The 19,332-nt window shown below is 43.9% G+C and overlaps 1 protein-coding gene across 2 annotated transcripts; it reads left to right on the forward strand.

Moving 5' to 3' along the window:
• The first annotated feature begins 1,121 nt into the window (after positions 1-1,121).
• LOC117417602 (serine/threonine-protein kinase SBK1-like) lies at positions 1,122-9,874 on the forward strand. Of its 2 annotated transcripts, none has more exons than XM_059035654.1 (5): positions 1,122-1,715; positions 1,809-2,531; positions 7,588-7,787; positions 8,221-8,423; positions 8,662-9,874. In XM_059035654.1, exons 2-5 carry the CDS (start codon positions 2,494-2,496, stop codon positions 9,493-9,495), a joined length of 1,275 nt encoding a protein of 424 aa, XP_058891637.1. In that variant the 5' UTR covers positions 1,122-1,715; positions 1,809-2,493; the 3' UTR covers positions 9,496-9,874. The 2 variants fall into 2 exon arrangements, with proteins under 2 accessions (XP_058891637.1, XP_058891638.1); XM_059035655.1 differs by lacking the exon at positions 1,122-1,715 and adding an exon at positions 2,715-2,802 and having other exon boundaries at positions 2,445-2,531.
• The last annotated feature ends 9,458 nt before the right edge of the window (positions 9,875-19,332 follow it).

Here is a 19,332-nt window from a genome sequence, read left to right on the forward strand (position 1 = left end):
GCATCACACAACACTTGCACAGTTAAAGAATGATGATGTTTTCTGTTTCAGAAAGCATTTTCATCCCTTGAAACTGGGGATATTGCAACATGTGTGCAATCTATTACACCGAGCACGCCTGGGAAGCCAGACAACTGAAAGCATTTGTGTTTGGGTCGATTTTGTTCTAATTCCTCAATAGGGAATCTTCTATACTCCCTTGCCCTACCGAAAAGTCCATCTGTGACATCAGCCCGTATCTTTGACATAAGATAGATGCCTGGTCTGTCCGCATCTATTGTCCGGGTGGCATCTGTTGCATAATGTAGGGCTGCTGTAACCTTACAGGTACGACGTGACGCGGTCTGTTTGTGATTCAGACGTAAGCAGACGTCTGTTATAGCCCCATATATCCAATCCGTATCTACGCATAACTTGTATTGGAGTTAGCGCTAGAATTGTCTGACGGGGACAAACTCTTACGGGTTCAGGGTCGGGTCGTGTTCTCCTCCTCTCTTCCCTCTCGTCTGTAGTCGGAGAACTAAAAGCGCTTCGATATCGTTCTTTGTTGTTGAGTAATCCTATCGGCTGTCGCACAATAAGACACGACATGTCGAGACATAAGAACATAAGAAAGTTTACAAACGAGAGGGGGCCATTCAGCCCATCTTGCTCGTTTGGTTGTTAGTAGCTTATTGATCCCAGAATCTCATCAAGCAGCTTCTTGAATGATCTGTCAGCTTCGACAACATTACTGGGGAGTTGGTTCCAGACCCTCACAATTCTCTGTGTAAAAAAGTGCCTCCTATTTTCTGTTCTGAATGCCCCTTTATCTAATCTCTATCTGTGACCCCTGGTCCTTGTTTCTTTTTTCAGGTCAAAAAAGTCCCCTGGGTCGACATTGTCTATACCTTTTAGGATTCTGAATGCCTGAATCAGATCACCGCGTAGTCTTCTTTGTTCAAGACTGAATAGATTCAGTTCTTTTAGCCTGTCTGCATACGACATGCCTTTTTTGATATGTCTTAATTAGTGAGTGTGTTGTACCTTTTGAAAATAAGATGCTATTTCCTAAATAGAACTAATTACGAGTAGATTCTCATAAAGCGCATACCCTGAAATGCCATTGCGCAACTGACATACGACTTTTGAAAATAGCTTGCCACCTATCTGCTGTCGCAAAGGTGTTTTGCGACGTGTTTTTCACTTTGCCCCTTCTGATAATCAGGCTGTTTGTGTCTGTTATATTGTTGCAGATGTCACAAAGTGTCGATTTAACGTATTTTTTTACCCTTAAAAGGAAGTAATTACACTCACCACAATGCACCCGCAGGGGCGCTGGAACTAGGGGTGCTAGTTGCTTCCATCATATACAGGGGTTACCGTTTTTTTTTTTTCAATGGCTTTCAGCACCCCCATTATAAAAATTGTTGCAGCGCCTCTGTCCTACAATATGCTAAACACAAACACCAGATTCATTGACGTCCTTTTTCTCTGCCTGACAGCGACAGGACCCGCGAGTTAGCTAGAGGAGCCTGCGGGAGGCGGACTCCGTGTGACAGATAGGATCAAAGAAAGGTATATGAATTGAAATAATTGTGAATGAAATCCTAATCGGGGAAAAACATAAGGATTGAACAACAAAGAAACCCCAAGCGCTACGGACAAGCGAGAGCTAGGTGGAGAGAACAGAGCAAAACTACAAAAAATGGTTTTCGGAGTGAGCAGTGAAAGATGTAGGTAGAAATCAAAAGTAAATTAAAGAAATTATGTCGGCACTTGTGTGAATCTAGGTGATGTTGGGATTGGCCGTTGCTTCTTTCACACAGGGAACTATACAGAGACAAGACGGGACGCCGAGCGAGACTGCTTGCATGAGAAAGTAGTGTACTGTCTGTACACAGAGAACGCCAGCTTCCGAATTGGCAGTAACCTTATGATTCAACTGGAACGTCGCAGCTTTCAGCGACCAGACGAAGGAGCCAAATAAAACGGACGAGACAACCAACACCACAAGACTGACAATGCAAGACTCCTAGAAAAACATAATTGAAACTGTTAAAAAAAAAAAAAAAAAAAAAACCAAAAACCCCAAAACAAAACAAAAAAACCCTTCTGAATTGGAACACGTTGCTAAAGAGTAGCCTATAAAAAATAAAGAAAAGCATTGCTTGAGCGTAAAGTAGACTAGATGATATTAACAGCATTCTCGTAAATACTGCACAAAAGAAGAACAACAACGTTTTTGTAAAGACGAAACCGACAGCAAAATGAATAATGTGTAATTGAAATTAAATAAACTTTTAAAAATGTGTATGTAGGCTATTGAAACAAAAACTGCCGCAACCACGAGCAACGACACCTGCCCGATCACAACTATAAAAGCAAGTCCCAAATACTTGTGGCATTTAGTCCACAAGTGATTTGCTGTTTAAAACATCTGAGACTGACGGAAAGATAAGGGGAGCGAAACGGGTCTGTAACCAGAAAACAGTGCCTCGGCGACGGGAGTGGATGCAGGACCATGCGAGAGACAGACAGCTCGCCAAGAGGTAAGTGGATTTGGGGAGATGTTTTAATTTATTTATTTATTTTTACTTTTAATTCTATTAAAACAATGGTTTTGGACTTCAGATGAAGATATGTTATTTTCAAGTAGTTGCGTAGGGTTCCAACAGAAATATTTATTTACATGTTTAATTATTATTATTTTTTAATGAATCCCCCAAACACAGGTGTACATCAGAGGTATTCACTACAGTAATAAATCCACCGAAAACCCCAATAAAACAACGACGTGTAGCAGCTAAACAACACAGCCAAGTAAGTATATAGCCTGTGCAGCACACAGTACCCACAGCAATCTCCAGGCACAGAAATAGCATGGCTCTGATAGGATTTGCTGTTTTTAAAATAGTTAAGTTATTTTAAACAGTAAGCTACAAAGGCTCAAGTAGTACAGGCCTACTACAGTTTTTTTTGTCCACAATATATAGCACCCTATTATTATTATTTATTTCTTAGCAGACGCCCTTATCCAGGGCGACTTACAACTGTTACAAGATATCACATTATTTTTAAATACAATTTCCCATTTATACAATTGGGTTTTTACTGGAGCAATATAGGTAAAGTAGCTGCTGTAAAGAGCTGCTGCTGGGAGACGCAGTCCCTGGCTGCACTGGCTCCCCCTGATCTCTAGCTGTCTCTGGCTGAGGGGTAGGCTGTACTGGTTCCCCCTGCTCTACAGCCATCTCTGGCTGAGGGGTAGGCTGTACTGGTTCCCCCTGATCTGTAGCTGTCTCTGGCTGAGGGGTAGGCTGTACTGGTTCCCCCTGATCTGTAGCTGTCTCTGGCTGAGGGGTAGGCTGTACTGGTTCCCCCTGATCTCCAGCCATCTCTGGCTGAGGGTAAGGCTGTACTGGTTCCCCCTGATCTCTAGCCGTCTCTGGCTGAGGGGTAGGCTGTACTGGTTCCCCCTGATCTACTTGAGGGTGGTGGTGGTGGTGGTATTCCAGATGCCGGCTCAACCTCCCGTGCTCCTTGATCACCCCCTCCCCTCCCCGCAGGATAGAGCATTCAGCTTTGTTTAAGGAACAGCATCTAGTGCAATTGAAGCTGGAGGTAGATGTCATTTTAAGTGGCAGTAAAAAGACGTTAGCAGATTAATTATACTGTCTGCAGCTAATTTAGCCCACCAAATGGTTCTTAAATGAGGAATAAATGATTTCCACAGCAGAGGACCCATGAGGATGGTTGTAAACACCCCTTCGAGTGCTCATTGGTTATTTGGGCATCCTCATTTGTGGAATAACTACAGTAAAACCTGTTTTTTTGCAGATCTCATATTGAATTCATTCAAATCCAATGACAGAATGACCCAGTGAATCGCAACGCTCCAATTACTGCCACGTTGCTCAGCAGATGCAGAGCTTGGTGTAAGGAAAGTAATGCTCTGAATTCAGCTGTTTTAATTTAGGTTGAAACATAGCTTTCTTTTCATAGTACTTGTTATATAAACAGAATGCTTCATGAACGTTAATGGAGTGCTGTTTATTTTACTCCTGAGGACAGCCGTAAATGTCTCTCAGGAGGCTCATCCGTAATCGGATCATCCTCATTTAACAGAAGAGCTACTGCAAGAATGTTTCAGGACTACTTTTTTGTCGGATCTCATATTGGAATCTGTCTTGCATTCATTTAAACAAATTACTGAGCAAATTGCACTGTTCCGATTTATGCCGTTCGTATTGTGATATGTATCATGACAAGCTGTATGATTAGACCCCTACCCATTGCATCATCAGGGAAAAGCTCTCAGATAGACATGCTGCTTGTAGAGATCTAAACCGCAGTTTCTGTAGCAGGGAAATTCTGTGTGTTTGCCTCTCAGCTGAATTGCTTGTCAGGAATGCTCACATTGGCTGGGGAAGAGGGGGTATGCACATAGAGCACATAGACAGGTGGCCTGTTCCCCCCGCACCCCAAAGTGGAACAGCTGACTTCTCGTCTTTAGACGCTAATTCATTTAAAGCTGTCAGCTCCCTATCCTACTCTGCCCTACATAGAGACGCTGCAGAAGAATACACACACACACACACACACAACTACAGTCCACCCTTGGTCGATATGAAAGATCAACATTGGCATGTACGAAATAGACTTTAGGAGTGAGAGATGGACCATGAATGTAAAAGGAGCAAGGTTATTTTTTTTACTTTTGCAATCTGCAAAAAAATACAAAAAGCATAAAATGAAAATAGCAGCCGACGCTCTAAAGAATAGGCAAAAAATTTATTAAACCCTTTTTTTCAGATGTTCACATTTGCAACGGTCGCACTTGGCATCCTCTCTTCTAGCGCTGAACATCAAGTAGTTTGTTTCTGACGTGCATCGACAGCAGAACAGACCTCGGTTAAAATCATATTCATTATTATTTAGGCTCTCTTACATGTTGCTTTGCTGCATACAAAGGTCCCACTGATATCTGTAGCCTCTGTGCTCTTCAGAATCTTTACTGTCATTGCAGACCACAGCGACACCATACAGCTCAGTTCAGTTCATACGGCTCAGTTCAGTTCATACGGCTCAGTTCAGTTCATACGGCTCAGTTCAGTTCATACGGCTCAGTTCAGTTCATACGGCTAGTTAAACGTGTTCCAATGGCTTTGAAACCACCAAGGCTTATTAGCGACTTTTTTACAAGGTGAGGAAAAAGTAATAATGTTAATTAGAAAGAAGTACATATCGGCATAATAATAAATGCATTCCCTCTATAGTCCGTAGTTTAGCGAGCCCAGCGTATTATTTAAATTCTAAACCACCAGTAGAAGTGGCTTGTAAACTGCAGTTTAGCGGACCCAGGTTATGCACATTTGAACAATTCTATACAATACTTGAGGACCCAGGTTATGCACATTTGAACAGTTCTATACAATAGTTTAGAGGATGCAGGTTGTGAATATTATTACGTCATTTTAGGCAGGGGTTTGTTGGGCTTGCCCCTGATAGGCACTGTAACTCACTATACATTAATATGCCTCATACATGTAGGGCCTTCTGTGGTGTCGCCACAGCTGGGTCCCGAGACCCAAACATTGGGCACCGTGATGAATAGGCCAATACACAGTGGAAATTGTGTGTATAAATGGTCATTTCGTGTTGTCAAGCACTGTGCAGCTGGACATGCTGTTTGCTTACATTGTGACTATTTGCTTATGTGGAGTCTCTGTATAGCCCCCACTGCTCTCCTTTTGTGAGTGGCAGGTATACAGACAGTTGCTTTGATGTGTTCAGTGCTGTCTGTATTTCAATTTCATATCGGTGTTTAAATTATATCTAGGGTTTCTGGTTTTTGGGGTTTATTTCTGAAGAATGTACTTGCCTTTGAATATGTTTTTTGACGACTATTTTTATTAAGTGAAACGAGGCAATTAACTGAGACGTCTTTCTACTTCAGTGAACGAAGGCGGCGGAATAAAATTAATTGCTCTTCATTTTAAGTAATGCTCTTATAATGCAAACAAATAATTAATCATCGCAATTATTATTCATTGTTTGAAGGACTGGACGAGATCTTCCATGTCTGGAGATCGTCTTTGTGGTCTTGCCCTGCTGCACTGTTCCAGAGATGAGATTGATCTCTCCACAACAGAAATGTTGCACACATTTTATGCCAATGGTGACAGGAAGACTACACGTAAAATCAGATGCACATGACGTTGTGTAAAAAAAGCCAATCGGAGCACTGCATTTCCTGAATGAGAGGACTTACATTTCTGTATATTATTGCTGTGTCACAGCACTGTACAAAATCACACAGGTCCTGCAAATTTAAAACTTCAGGTACTCAAAATTCTATAATAGTATCTTATTAAAAAAAAACAACCTTTAAACTCACTTTTGTATTTAAATAAACATATAATAAAGTTTTCATACACAGTGTTATATTTTGGTTTTTTTTCCCTCTCCGCTGAGCAGTGAGATTAGTCCTTTAATTATATACATTAAAAAAAAAATCCTTCAGTATTCATATTCACTAATTAACCTATGTGTTTCTTGTGACGCAGGTACGGGAAGCTGGGGGGTCCTCTTTTGGGGGCAAGTGACATTCACTTCCCAAGCTTAGGCCCAGCCGAGCTGTCCTCGACCTCTGAGAGCCAGAGGGACCCCCGACCAAATCTAACAATCTCTCTCATTCCAGGTTCCCCCTGGGGGCAGCATGTTCAGTCTCACCTCTAAGAGGACAGTTCTCCCTGAGCCAGGGGGAAACTCTGTATTCTTTACTAAAAACTTGCTTTCATCTATGCCAGTGTTCCTCTCTGGTCCTTTTGCATGTTAATTTGCATGTAGGTGTTCCTTGTTAATCGGGGCGATTAATGTATCCTCTATCACGTGCTTCATTTTCCCCTGGGGGAAGTAATGCTTGCTTCCGAGACTGATCAGTTCGGTCTCACCTTCGTGAGGGTGGCTCTCCGCGAGCCAAGGGGAAAGCATGTCATCTTCCTAAACTCACAAACACAGAATTCCTATTTCAAGTCCCAGGGCTTACTCCTCGCAGCCCTTGCTCCTGTTCTGTGAATAAAACATGTCTTCTGAATTAATACTTGTTTGATAATGAGATTCAATTGATTGTTAATTTGGTAGTTGGATTTGGTTTTTGCTCTTTTGTTATGCTTAGTACAAACATTTTAAATGTTTGTCACTCATATTGTGGGAATGTGAAGATAGCAGCAAGGACTATGTTGTAGATGTAGAACATGGAAATGGCATTAGCAAAATAAAAATGCAAAAAACAAAGCCTTTGATTGGCTGAGCTATTCAAGGCTATATCTTAGGAACCACTAGCCCAAATGTTATGATACTTTTCATGGACATTTGTCACAAGAAGTATTCTACAAACTACGGGTGACCACACAATGTGTTCTTGTTAAACCAGATCATTACATGTGCATTGTGGTTCATGAAGTCTTCATTGCTGAGATAATGGCCTAGGAACGAGTGGGGCACTTCCAGTACTATGCTATGCAGTGCTGCAAGTTTGTATGACCTTGATTGAGATGGGCTTCACTCACTCACTCTGCCTCTGTGTGTCTTTCTTTCCCTTAGTGCGAAGATGAGCCTGTCTGCTGCTGGAGGGGGGTCTTCCCCAGGGAAGGTAGGGTGCTGCAGGGTGCCTGTCAAGGACTTTCAGGCCCTGGCCATTAACTCCCTCTCTGCAGCTGACATCCGCAAGCACTACAAGCCTATCCGCGAGCTGGGAAAGGGCACCTATGGCAAGGTGGACCTGGTGGCACATCGCACTCAAGGTACGAGCTCAAGGAGAATGATAAGTGGTGTCGGAAATGTGTTTCTTACAGATAAATACTGATCAATGCTACAAATAGTCCCACAACTGCTGTTGCTGCTAATCCCAATGCTACACACACAGTTTCACACATCGAAGACCCATTTTTCACAGCACCGTCAAACACACGTGGAAATGCTGGCATGAAGCATGGACAGTGAAACCAGTGTCTTGCCACATCCCAAGTCAGCCTCCAGCTGTGCACATAGACAATGGCAACCTCATACCATTGCAGCAGCCTTTGTGCTATCATTGACCCTTAGTTCAGAATCATTGCATTGTCACTGATATTTCACATTTCACAAAGAAAAGGGGTGCAGCCCTGGAGCTCAGTAAATCTACCCTAAGCAATCTGTCTGTCTGTCTCTCTCACTCTCGTCTGTCTGTGTTTGCAGGTATGAAGCTGGCTCTGAAGTATGTGAATAAGAGCAAGACGAAGTTGAAGAGTTTCCTGCGGGAGTACACCATCACTAGCAGCCTGGGCACGAGCCCCTTTATCATCAAGATACTGGATGTGCTCTTTGAGACCGAGGACTGCTACGTCTTCGGGCAGGAGTACGCACCTGCTGGGGACCTCTTTGACATCATCCCGCCACAGGTACCACAATCATGGTGTACCATGGTTTTGCGAAAGGTCTTAGAGCAGGCCTTGCACAAAACCATCTAGGGCTTAGGTGAGTGGTCTCATCAGCCCTATCTCAACACAAACACCACATATTTCACAGAATTAGTTAATGAGCTCTTGATGGTTTGTTTGTGTAGGTTGGTGTTAGCGCTTTGCATGAGATCTGGGTACTGTATCCCTGCTGTATGTAACAGTGTTCATCTTGTTGCAGGTGGGGCTGCCGGAGGAGATGGTGAAGCGCTGTATCCAACAACTGGGCCTGGCTCTGGACTTCCTGCACTGCAAGAGCTTGGTGCACCGTGACATCAAACCGGAGAACGTGCTGCTGTTCGACCGCGAGTGCCGACAAGTCAAGCTGGCCGACTTCGGGATGACGAGGCGAGTGGGCTGTCGGGTGAAGCGCATCAGCGGGACCATCCCTTACACTGCACCCGAGGTGTGCCAAGCCAGCCGGGCGGAGGGCTTTGTGGTGGACTGCAGCCTAGACGTCTGGGCCTTCGGGGTGCTCATCTTCTGCATGCTGACTGGCAACTTCCCATGGGAGGCGGCTCTGCCCTCCGACGCCTTTTACGAAGAGTTCTGCCGCTGGCAGAGGGGGTCCTGCCGGCCGGGCACGTTCCCCTCACAGTGGCGTCGATTCACAGAGGACGCCCTGCACATGTTCCAGCGGCTCCTGGCAGTGGAGTCAGAGAAGCGGTGCGCCGTGAAAGACGTCTTCTTCTTCATCAAGTATGAGCTGATGTGTGAGCCCCGGCGCAGGCCCTCCTGCCGGGGGAGAAAAGCTGAGCAGACCGGCCCTGCCGGGCGGAGCAACAGCCACTCCAGAGCCGGGCACAGACACTCGGAGACCTCTGGCACCGCCCACTCCTCCTCATCACCCTCCTCCACCTGCCTCCACCCGACACCGCTCAAACGAAGCGGGGTCCTCTCCGACGGACACTCCTCCAGACTGGGTTCCGAGCCTAGCCTGCCTGACCCTTCCGGTCAGCAGGAAAAGGGCAAAGGGCAGCTATTGATGGCCACTGCTATTGAGATCTGTGTCTGACCCCAAGGCTAGGATGTGTGTGTGTGTGCGCTGAGCAAATAGGAAATAAGAGCGCCATCTTCAGGGAAGGTTACAGGGTATTGTGGTTTTAGCATCTGGGATGGATGACGTTCTAGCAGTATCTCTTTACATAAATCCAATGGTACCTATTTTAAATTCTTGGGGTATAAACCATTGCCCCATTGTTCTGATTCTTACTGTACTTTAGAAAATAGACTTTGGGGTATTGAAACTTGGATATTTGTTACATAAAGCTGTTTCTTGACTAAAATGGACCATTGCCAAGGTCATTCCACAGCAAAATGGACTTGATATCTCTGTCGATGACAGTACATTTCTGTTACTGTGCTCAACCTGAATAAAGGTCTTGTATTCAAGATTTACTGAAGTATTTAAATGAGTCTCACACATGCATATTCTGGAATACCCCTGTTCCAGAATACACACAGCACCATCAATATACTTTTTATAATGTACACTGAGTAGTTCTGGGTGTTTACTGTGTTTTCTTTCAGTGCTTTGTTGCCCCTGTTTTTTATGTTCTTCTAGTTTTTAGTTTCCACTGCACATGTAGCATTTTCTAATGAGCACAAAAACAAAATCACTACAAAAAACAAATGAAATCTGAGAACAAGTACAGCTTCATCGGGCTTCGGTTTAAACGAACGTCACAGAAGTATCAACACTGCCAGACATTGTCAGGTAAGGGTCTGAAAAGTCTTCTGAACTACGCTGATTCCTCAAATCTGAGGACTGTTGAGGAAGCAGCCTTCCAATTGATCTCTTGACATCCTCCGCTCTTTATTAAAAAAAACAAAAACAAAAAAATTCTTAATGCTTTATATAAAAAACTGCATAGCTTGTTTTCAAGAGTGATCCAGAGACATCAAACCATCCACCGACCAAAAAGCAGCTCTGAGCTGAGCTCTGTCTGTAGAGGATGCAGAGGTGTGGACTTTGTGTGGTCACTCACAACTCTCCTGGAGGGCTGGGGCCTACTGCACTGAAGAACCTCCCTCCCAAGCAGACAGACTTCAGGGTGATTCCCTGTCCTTGTTTATACATGGAAATAACTGTTAGCAGCTGGTAATGTAAAGACTTCATTTTGTTGACCAAGAAGAAGTGGCAATAAAAACAAAGAAGCAGTAAAGCAATACTTTTTAATACTGTTGTCGACGTCCCCGCTGCACTTCCTTACTGTTCATTCAAAAACGTCCCAGTTCATAATGTCTCGGTAGCACAGACAGCAGACTAAATCACTAGCCTTTTTATTTTTACCAGGGTTTTAATTCAGGTGCTGAGGCTCATGTGGAATGAGTTAGTGGTCTTCATCCCTAGTCTGCATCATAAAACAACCACACAATTTGGGATAATTCAGAACAATATTTCATATTCTGTTATTAGACATTACAGTCAAGCAAGAGAGGTGCATACATGTGTATATTCGAGTCCCACCCATGTCAGTTTGAATGCACTGAGCCAATGTTATGCAAACCTGTTAGTTATGTTTATCAAACTGGAGTAGTACTCCTTTAACTTGGGTCCCTGACATGGAAATACAGCTTAGAGTAAAACCTGTCGTTCTTGAAATGAGAGGTACTGTTTGTTTTTCTGTCTGAAGAGAATTTGAATGAGCAGCAACGCCATGCAGCTCTTTCCATGTGGATAAGCTTTGCACGCAGGGCTCATTGACTGAGTGAAGTGACCTTAGAACCTAGCCGCTCACACCAACTCAACTTCCAAAAGACAAGAAATCAAAATACTGCAGGGAATAGAAACGGTATAATCTTTTAACTTCAGTTAGTACAGAGTGGTTATCAAGTCAGCTGAACACCTTCCTTCTGTAGAGCAATTGAAACAAGTGGGGGCACCAAATCATGGGCAACAAGACTAGCACCACTCTAACTTCCACACTTCTTGATGGATGATATCCTTCATTTCGGCTGCAAATATATACTGTATATATATATTTAGAAGCAGAAGCCCAACCAGACTTTATAACCACCCTTTAGAAATATAAACCTAGCCTGTTTTGTGACCAATTGTACTGTAGTATGCAGACAACAAAGCACAAGTTCATGTTAAGAAGGAGTGATGCTTCAGAGCTAGCCAGGCCTCTTTACAGACCTGAACTGAAGGTGTGCAAAGTGTTTAGGGGGTTAGGCTATTTTAAGTTTTTGTGTTCTGTAGAAGAAATGGATAGCAGCGTTTGTTGTTAGAAAATGCACTGTCTGTTGGAAATTCTAATAAAAATATACAAAATATATTAAAAAAAGCCAACTGAAAGACACTAGGTTCTGTAGAAAAGGTCTATAGCTGCCCCGTGGGCCAGGAACAGGTGGACAGAGGTTCAAGTAGAAAAGGGTGGCCCTCTGTTTGGCAGTTCATGCTCTGCAATATGGAATATCACGTAAACCTATTGAATTGATTCTCTTCTAATGGATTCAATTATAAAAATATAGCGCCTGCACTATTGTCCTAGTCTATGGTGGAATTCAATCCAACTTTACAGAGGCACAAAATATGTATTTTTTACACTTTTATTCATGCATTGATGTGTTTGTAGAGTTAGAAAATTGTTAAAAAATGTGTGGTCTCTTCACAAAAGCCTTTGAATACAACATGCATGTGGTTGTTACATACAGTATACATGAGGCTCAGAATAGGGCACCAGGACAGTTCATTAATTTAATTGAGCCTTGCAGCCTGGGAAGTCTCTGATCCTGACATTGAAACAAGCCATAGCAATAGAAAACATTAATAAGGCTACATTCTGCGCTGACAACCATGAGAACCCAATGACAATCTGAGAGGCACAGCCTTCATCAAGAATCCCTTGCATGTCGATATTTGAGACAGGCTACTATAGATATTTCCCCACACAGTGTCCCCTCCCAGTGCTGGGGGATCAAGTTGCTGCTGAAAGCTGCTTCGCTGTGGAATACTGCTGGCAGATGGTGTTCAGCTTCTCTAGCCAAGTTGTACTAATCTGCAGATAAGGAGTGGGGCAATTAGGACTGAATCTCTAAAATCTCTCATGACAAAAGCATAAAAAGAGAAAAAGAAGTTCTATAGTGCACAAACCCTGAAATTCACTCCTGGTGCCTCTCAAGCAGGACATTTCCAATTGTGCCATGAATGTGACTCCTAAGGGGGTGGGGGCGTGGACCCATTGGGGGCACAAGATGGTTTTGAAGGGGTACTGCAGAAACATTCTCTCCCAAATCATCCGGATTCTACATGAATGCTGCTGTCAGGTGCTTGGGTTTCTTCAAACCTAAAACACGTACTACCTTGACTGACGCACATTTGATTAATTTCCAATGACAGTGCCAACAGTATGTACAATTATACAACAGATGCGTGTGATTGTAAGGGGAACACAATGTCACATTTCTCTGGGTGCATTGGGTGGAGATCTTCAGGTAGGATGCCTGTCATGAGGAGTCATGCCTAGAGAGAATAGGCACCCTGCTGTAGATTACACTGACAGGGCTTGGTGAGACACCAGATTCATTTCACTTGTGAGCTGAACAGGAGTCAAACTCAGGCCTCTATAGGGAATACATGGCATCTCTTGTATTGCTATGTAGTATAGTTTCTTTAAGTATTTAAATGTGTCAAGCTAATATTTTTGTAGCAGCCGTGATTGTTAATAGTTAAATGAGTGCCTGTGTCTGTATAGGCCCCTGGTTCAGAGCAGGCTCCTCTCCTGAAAGTCTGGCAGGGATTTCAGTGAGTGTGGGGGTTCCATCTGCTGTCACCATGACAACTGACTGGGAGTTCATTCACACATTCACATCAACCTGGAGCAGACACTGCCATAACGACTATCATCGCTTAACTAATTATTATTATTATTATTATTATTATTATTATTATTATTATTATTATTATTATTATTATTATTATTAATTGATTAAAACAATAAAGGGTTTTTTTTATTACTTTTTAAAAAATATTATTGTGGTCAACAGTTTAAAATTACAAAACATACAAAAACACAAATATTTAAACACAACGCTATGTAATGTAAATCAAGTAAAAATTTAAAGGACAGAGCTGGCAGCCTCGATTACCCATGTTAAAGAGGTGTGTCTCACTGTAGGATGAGGTCTCCTCAGTGTGTCTCACTGTAGGATGAGGTCTCCTCAGTGTGTCTCGCTGTAGGATGAGGTCTCCTCAGTGTGTCTCACTGTAGGATGAGGTCTCCTCAGTGTGTCTCACTGTAGATGAGGTCTCCTCAGTGTGTATCACTGTAGGATGAGGTCTCCTCAGTGTGTCTCACTGTAGGATGAGGTCTCCTCAGTCTGTCTCACTGTAGGATGAGGTCTCCTCAGTCTGTCTCACTGTAGGATGAGGTCTCCTCAGTGTGTCTCACTGTAGGATGAGGTCTCCTCAGTGTGTCTCGCTGTAGGATGAGGTCTCCTCAGTGTGTCTCGCTGTAGGATGAGGTCTCCTCAGTGTGTCTCGCTGTAGGATGAGGTCTCCTCAGTGTGTCTCACTGTAGATGAGGTCTCCTCAGTGTGTCTCACTGTAGATGAGGTCTCCTCAGTGTGTCTCACTGTAGATGAGGTCTCCTCAGTGTGTATCACTGTAGGATGAGGTCTCCTCAGTGTGTCTCGCTGTAGGATGAGGTCTCCTCAGTGTGTCTCGCTGTAGGATGAGGTCTCCTCAGTGTGTCTCGCTGTAGATGAGGTCTCCTCATTGTGTCTCACTGTAGATGAGGTCTCCTCAGTGTGTCTCACTGTAGGATGAGGTCTCCTCAGTGTGTCTCGCTGTAGGATGAGGTCTCCTCAGTGTGTCTCACTGTAGATGAGGTCTCCTCAGTGTGTATCACTGTAGGATGAGGTCTCCTCAGTGTGTCTCGCTGTAGGATGAGGTCTCCTCAGTGTGTCTCGCTGTAGGATGAGGTCTCCTCAGTGTGTCTCACTGTAGATGAGGTCTCCTCAGTGTGTCTCACTGTAGGATGAGGTCTCCTCAGTGTGTCTCGCTGTAGGATGAGGTCTCCTCAGTGTGTCTCACTGTAGATGAGGTCTCCTCAGTGTGTATCACTGTAGATGAAGTCTCCTCAGTGTGTCTCACTGTAGCGATCTAGCCAGTGCAAAATGTCAGGCACACAAAGAAGAGGAAATAATAATAATAATAATAATAATAATAATAATATGGAATGTTGTAATCCTCCCACATTGTCTCAGCCAATCCGGTTTCAAGTAGAGCTGTTATTATCCCACAGTTAGATGCCCACCAGCTAGACTTCAGAATCTAGACCCCTGCTTTAGATTTCAATCTGCATGCATTAGAACACACAAATGTCTTCATGCTTTCAGTGTATAATAGAATGGAATTTCTCTGTGTCGTTGGGTCGCTTTCCATCAGTAAACCCTGGATTGGCTAATCTGAATGTAATCTCATTTAATCTAGACTAAATCTAAACTACTGTAAATAAATCCAATTATACTGATTGTCAAATGAGCAATTAGTCATAAATTGTTAGTTAGAGGTCAGGCCAAGTGTTAATCCTTGTGTGTGTGTGTGTGTGTGTGTGTGGGCGGGCAGGTATTACTATCAATGTGCAGACAAAATTTGAGAAAATGTCCAAAGATAGTAACTTCTTTGTAAAACATGTTTTTAAGAACTAAATATGCCTTCAAAAAAATCCAAAATATTTAGTTTGTTGTCGACTTTCACCCTGTGTGGAGTTTTGTCGGACTGGAGTTAGAAATAGTAAATACAAATATAGAGAGTCAATGAGAAATCCCCACAAATATAGGAATGCAAACATGCGTGTGTGTGTGTGTGTGTGTGTGCGTGTGTTTGTGTGTGTGCGTGTGCGCGTGTGTGTGTGTGTGTGTGTGTGTGTTTGTGTGCGTGCGTGCGTGTGTGTGTGTGTGTTTGTGTGCGTGCGTGTGTTTAGAACATAAGAACATAAGAAAGTTTACAAACGAGAGGAGGCCATTCAGCCCATCTTGCTCGTTTGGTTGTTAGTAGCTATTGATCCCAGAATCTCATCAAGCAGCTTCTTGAAGGATCCCAGGGTGTCAGCTTCATCAACATTACTGGGGAGTTGGTTCCAGACCCTCACAATTCTCTGTGTAAAAAAGTGCCTCCTATTTTCTGTACTGAATGCCCCTTTATCTAATCTCCATTTGTGACCCCTTGTCCTTGTTTCTTTTTTCAGGTCAAAGAAAGTCCCCTGGGTTGACATTGTCTATACCTTTTAGGATTTTGAATGTTTGAATCAGATCGCAGCGTAGTCTTCTTTGTTCAAGAATGAATATTATTATTATTATTATTTATTTCTTAGCAGACGCCCTTATCCAGGGCGACTTACAATTGTTACAAGATATCACATTATTTTTACATACAATTACCCATTTATACAGTTGGGTTTTTACTGGAGCAATCTAGGTAAAGTACCTTGCTCAAGGGTACAGCAGCAGTGTCCCTAACCAGGGATTGAACCCACGACCCTCCGGTCAAGAGTCCAGAGCCCTAACCACTACTCCACACTGATTCAATTATTTTAGTCTGTCTGCATACGACATGCCTTTTAAACCCGGGATAATTCTGGTTGCTCTTCTTTGCACTCTTTCTAGAGCAGCAATATCCTTTTTGTAACAAGGTGACCAGAACTGAACACAATATTCTAGGTGAGGTCTTACTAATGCATTGTAGAGTTTTAACATTACTTCCCTTGATTGTTTGTGTGTGCGTGCGTGCGTTTGTGTGTGTGCATGTGTGTGCGTGTGTGTGCGTGTGTGTGTGTGCGTACTTGTGTGCGTGTATGTGTGTGTGTGTGCGCGTGAGTTTGTGTGCGTCCGTGCGTGTTTGCATGTGTGTGTGTGTGTGTGTTAGCTCTCTGAATGAGAAAGGACAAGAGCTGGTGTGCTCTGTCGGCACTGCATGATTGAAGTCAGTGCCATTGTCCCTCACCTTTGTGAGCACTAAATTCAGAATGGAAAAGAATAAGAACTTGTCTTAAGCAAGTGTCACTCGATTCTATAGCACTGAAACAAGAACTTTTAGTAAGTTTCAATATGAGCTACCGCGATTTCAGTATGGGCTGACTTCATGCTCTGTCTCAATGGATGAGAATCACATGTGAAAAATACTTTCACTGCGGGTCTCACCACTGCTGAATACTTTCACTGCAATACTTGGATGGGCTTTGGTCTCCAGTACTGCCATTCCCTTCCCTGTGGACAGACAAATGGGTAGATGATTTAATCTCTACTAAAAACTAACAAACAAACCTGCAAAACAATTACAAGACATTCATTTTCTAACTCTTGTGGGTCTCCCGAGCAGACTGGGGCTAGAGATAGTAAATCAGAGTGTGTTTAGTGCCGCTGCACCTCTCGCCTGAATAATCCCTTTGCTAATCCAGCAGCCTGCCTCTCTCTCACAGCTCCAAATTGGTCTTGGGTGTGTGCGTTATTAACCAAGGCTATCAGCAGAGAAACACTGCACCATAGTGACTCTGGGAACAGCCATTCCACACATACCTCCATTCCACTCCCCCCCTCCTCTCAGTGAGAGTCAATTAAACATAGGTATTCCACCAGCTGCTGCCTGGTTGGTTGGTTTAACTTGTGCCCAGTGCTGGTTCGGTGCCTTTCAGAAATGCTGGCAGTCATCATTGAGTTTTCTCTTCTCTCGTGGGGCTGAGTTTTCTTCTTTGAAGATGCTTAGAGCCTGAACCCACTAGATCTCAGCCAAATTAACCCTGTGTTAGCTTGCATCTGAGTTTCCAACGTTAGCTCTACAGAGAAAACTAACAGACTAGTACTGCGACCATCTAATGCCACATTCCCAACGTCAGCTCTACAGAGAATAAAGTAATCCGTCGCGTATCCGACAGAGTAAGGGCGGGTATGTAAAAAGGCGAATAAATGAATCCTGTTTTAAATACCATTATACACAGCTGTAACAATTACTATATTCACACAATTATTGTTTTGAGATTCAGCTTTTATTAGGGAGCTCCCCTAAATCCCTTGTTTAGAAAGATACAGGGTATTAATGCTTGTGACAGAGTATGCGTCTGCCGTGAAGAGAAGGGATAGCCGGATCAGCCGCTGGGGTCTCAACCCAGTTTGTCGGTCGTGAAGGCCAGGGGGGATGTCTCCCCGTGGGGGAGGCCGCGCTGCTGAAAACCAGGCAGCAGTGTACTCCTGCCTTGCCACTCGGGAACGGACGCTGAGGATGCTGGGGAGGAGGTTCCCTGCCTGGGGGGTCTGCTGCTCGGGGGAGGGCGTTGGGGGTGCTGAAGAGGGTCCCTTGGGTTGGGGGGGTGCGCGGGGGTTGATAGAGGGCCCGGTGATGGCGCCATCTCCTATGCTGCTGCTCGGGGAAAGGCGAAGGAGCAGTCCGGGGGGGTCGCTGGTTGGCGTCAAGTAGCAGTCGGTGACTCGCCAGATACGTTGTCTCCTTGGTAGGGGGCAAAGCGATCTCGGTGCAGGACGAGATGGAGACTGGTGGGGGGCAGCTTCACCTGGTAGACCACTTCACCTTGGTTGATGATCTTACAGGGTCCCTTCCTTCTCTTGGGTCCATAGACCCAGACAAGCTTTCCGACTCGGAAGTGTCTCCCCTTCTCCCGCACTTCGTAGTTCCGCTTTTGACGGATTCCTGCAGCCAGGAAGTGGTCCTAAGCAAACTGGTGTGCAGCGTCCAGTCGGTCTTGCAGATGACAGGCATACTCCGGCCCCGGTGGATAGTGCCCCCGTGTCCGGTGGGCGCCCGAACAGAAGCTCAGCGGGGGTTCCCTACCCAGCATAAGCAAGGCCAGCATACAGTTCGTGGACTCCTGCACGGCTATCCGGTATGTCAGGAGGATAAGGGGCAGCTGAAGGTCCTAGTCTCGTTGGTGGTGACTGGTAGCAATGGCCAGTTGGGCGGAGAGCGTGTGATTAAATCACTCAACTAAACCGCCACTTTGGGGGTGAAGGGGGATGGTGGAGGTCTTCTTAATTCCCATTTACCAACATCCTGAATACGTGTGTGTGATGTATAATCAGCTGTGGTTTGTTTTCATTAAAACGTCTTTGACTTGTTCTTCGATACACAAGTTATCACAAGGAAGCACTATATTATCTACTAGCAGCATAGCGTGTGCTTGTTAATAAACTTTTTCTAATTGTATTTTTTTATTGCACAAGTACTACAATACATTTTAAAAATGGAGATCTGTGGAATAAAATAATGATCTTCCTTGAGCAACCTGCGGAGTTTTCTATTGAGTAATGTGAGAAGGAATGTAATGTTGTTGCTCTATGCCTTGTGCTGTTATGTCTGAATACATGAGGCGTATACATTCTTAAGAAAATACACATTATGTAACAGTCTATTAAATGAATGCATCCAATCTAGTAGCTATAACATTACATACATTTGTTTGATTTATATATGTTATTTAGAAGACACCTTTATCCAATGTAACTTACAGAGACTAGGGTGTGTGAACTATGCATCAGCTGCAGAGTCACTTACAACAATGTCTCATCTGTAAGACGGAACACAAGGAGGTTAAGTGACTTGCTCAAGGTCACACAGTGTTGAGCCGGGATTTGAACCAGGGATCTTCTGGTTATAAGCTCTTTTCTTTAACCACTGGACCACACAGCCTCCTCAGTCTAACCAATGCATGCATAGTGTTCATACACACATGAGGGTGGTTTGAAAAGTTGTGAGCCTAATATAGAAGAAAATACCAGAGAATATTGCTGTTATGTCCATGCTGAGTATACTCAAACAGCCAAGTCACAATATTCTAGATATCAGATATTACCAGTTTGTTATAGAAGAGAATGAAGTACTAAGGGAGCTAGCAGC

Source organism: Acipenser ruthenus, chromosome 13, assembly GCF_902713425.1.
Source record: "Acipenser ruthenus chromosome 13, fAciRut3.2 maternal haplotype, whole genome shotgun sequence".
NCBI lineage: Eukaryota > Metazoa > Chordata > Actinopteri > Acipenseriformes > Acipenseridae > Acipenser > Acipenser ruthenus.

What these genes read in the sequence shown, in the direction of transcription:
- LOC117417602 (XM_059035654.1), top strand. Translation starts at nt 2,494, where the DNA reads ATGCAGGACCATGCGAGAGACAGACAGCTCGCCAAGAG. An exon ending in GACAGACAGCTCGCCAAGAG is followed by an intron (nt 2,532 to 7,587) that starts GTAAGTGGATTT and finishes TCTTTCCCTTAG; the next exon opens with TGCGAAGATGAGCCTGTCTG. An exon ending in GGTGGCACATCGCACTCAAG is followed by an intron (nt 7,788 to 8,220) that starts GTACGAGCTCAA and finishes CTGTGTTTGCAG; the next exon opens with GTATGAAGCTGGCTCTGAAG.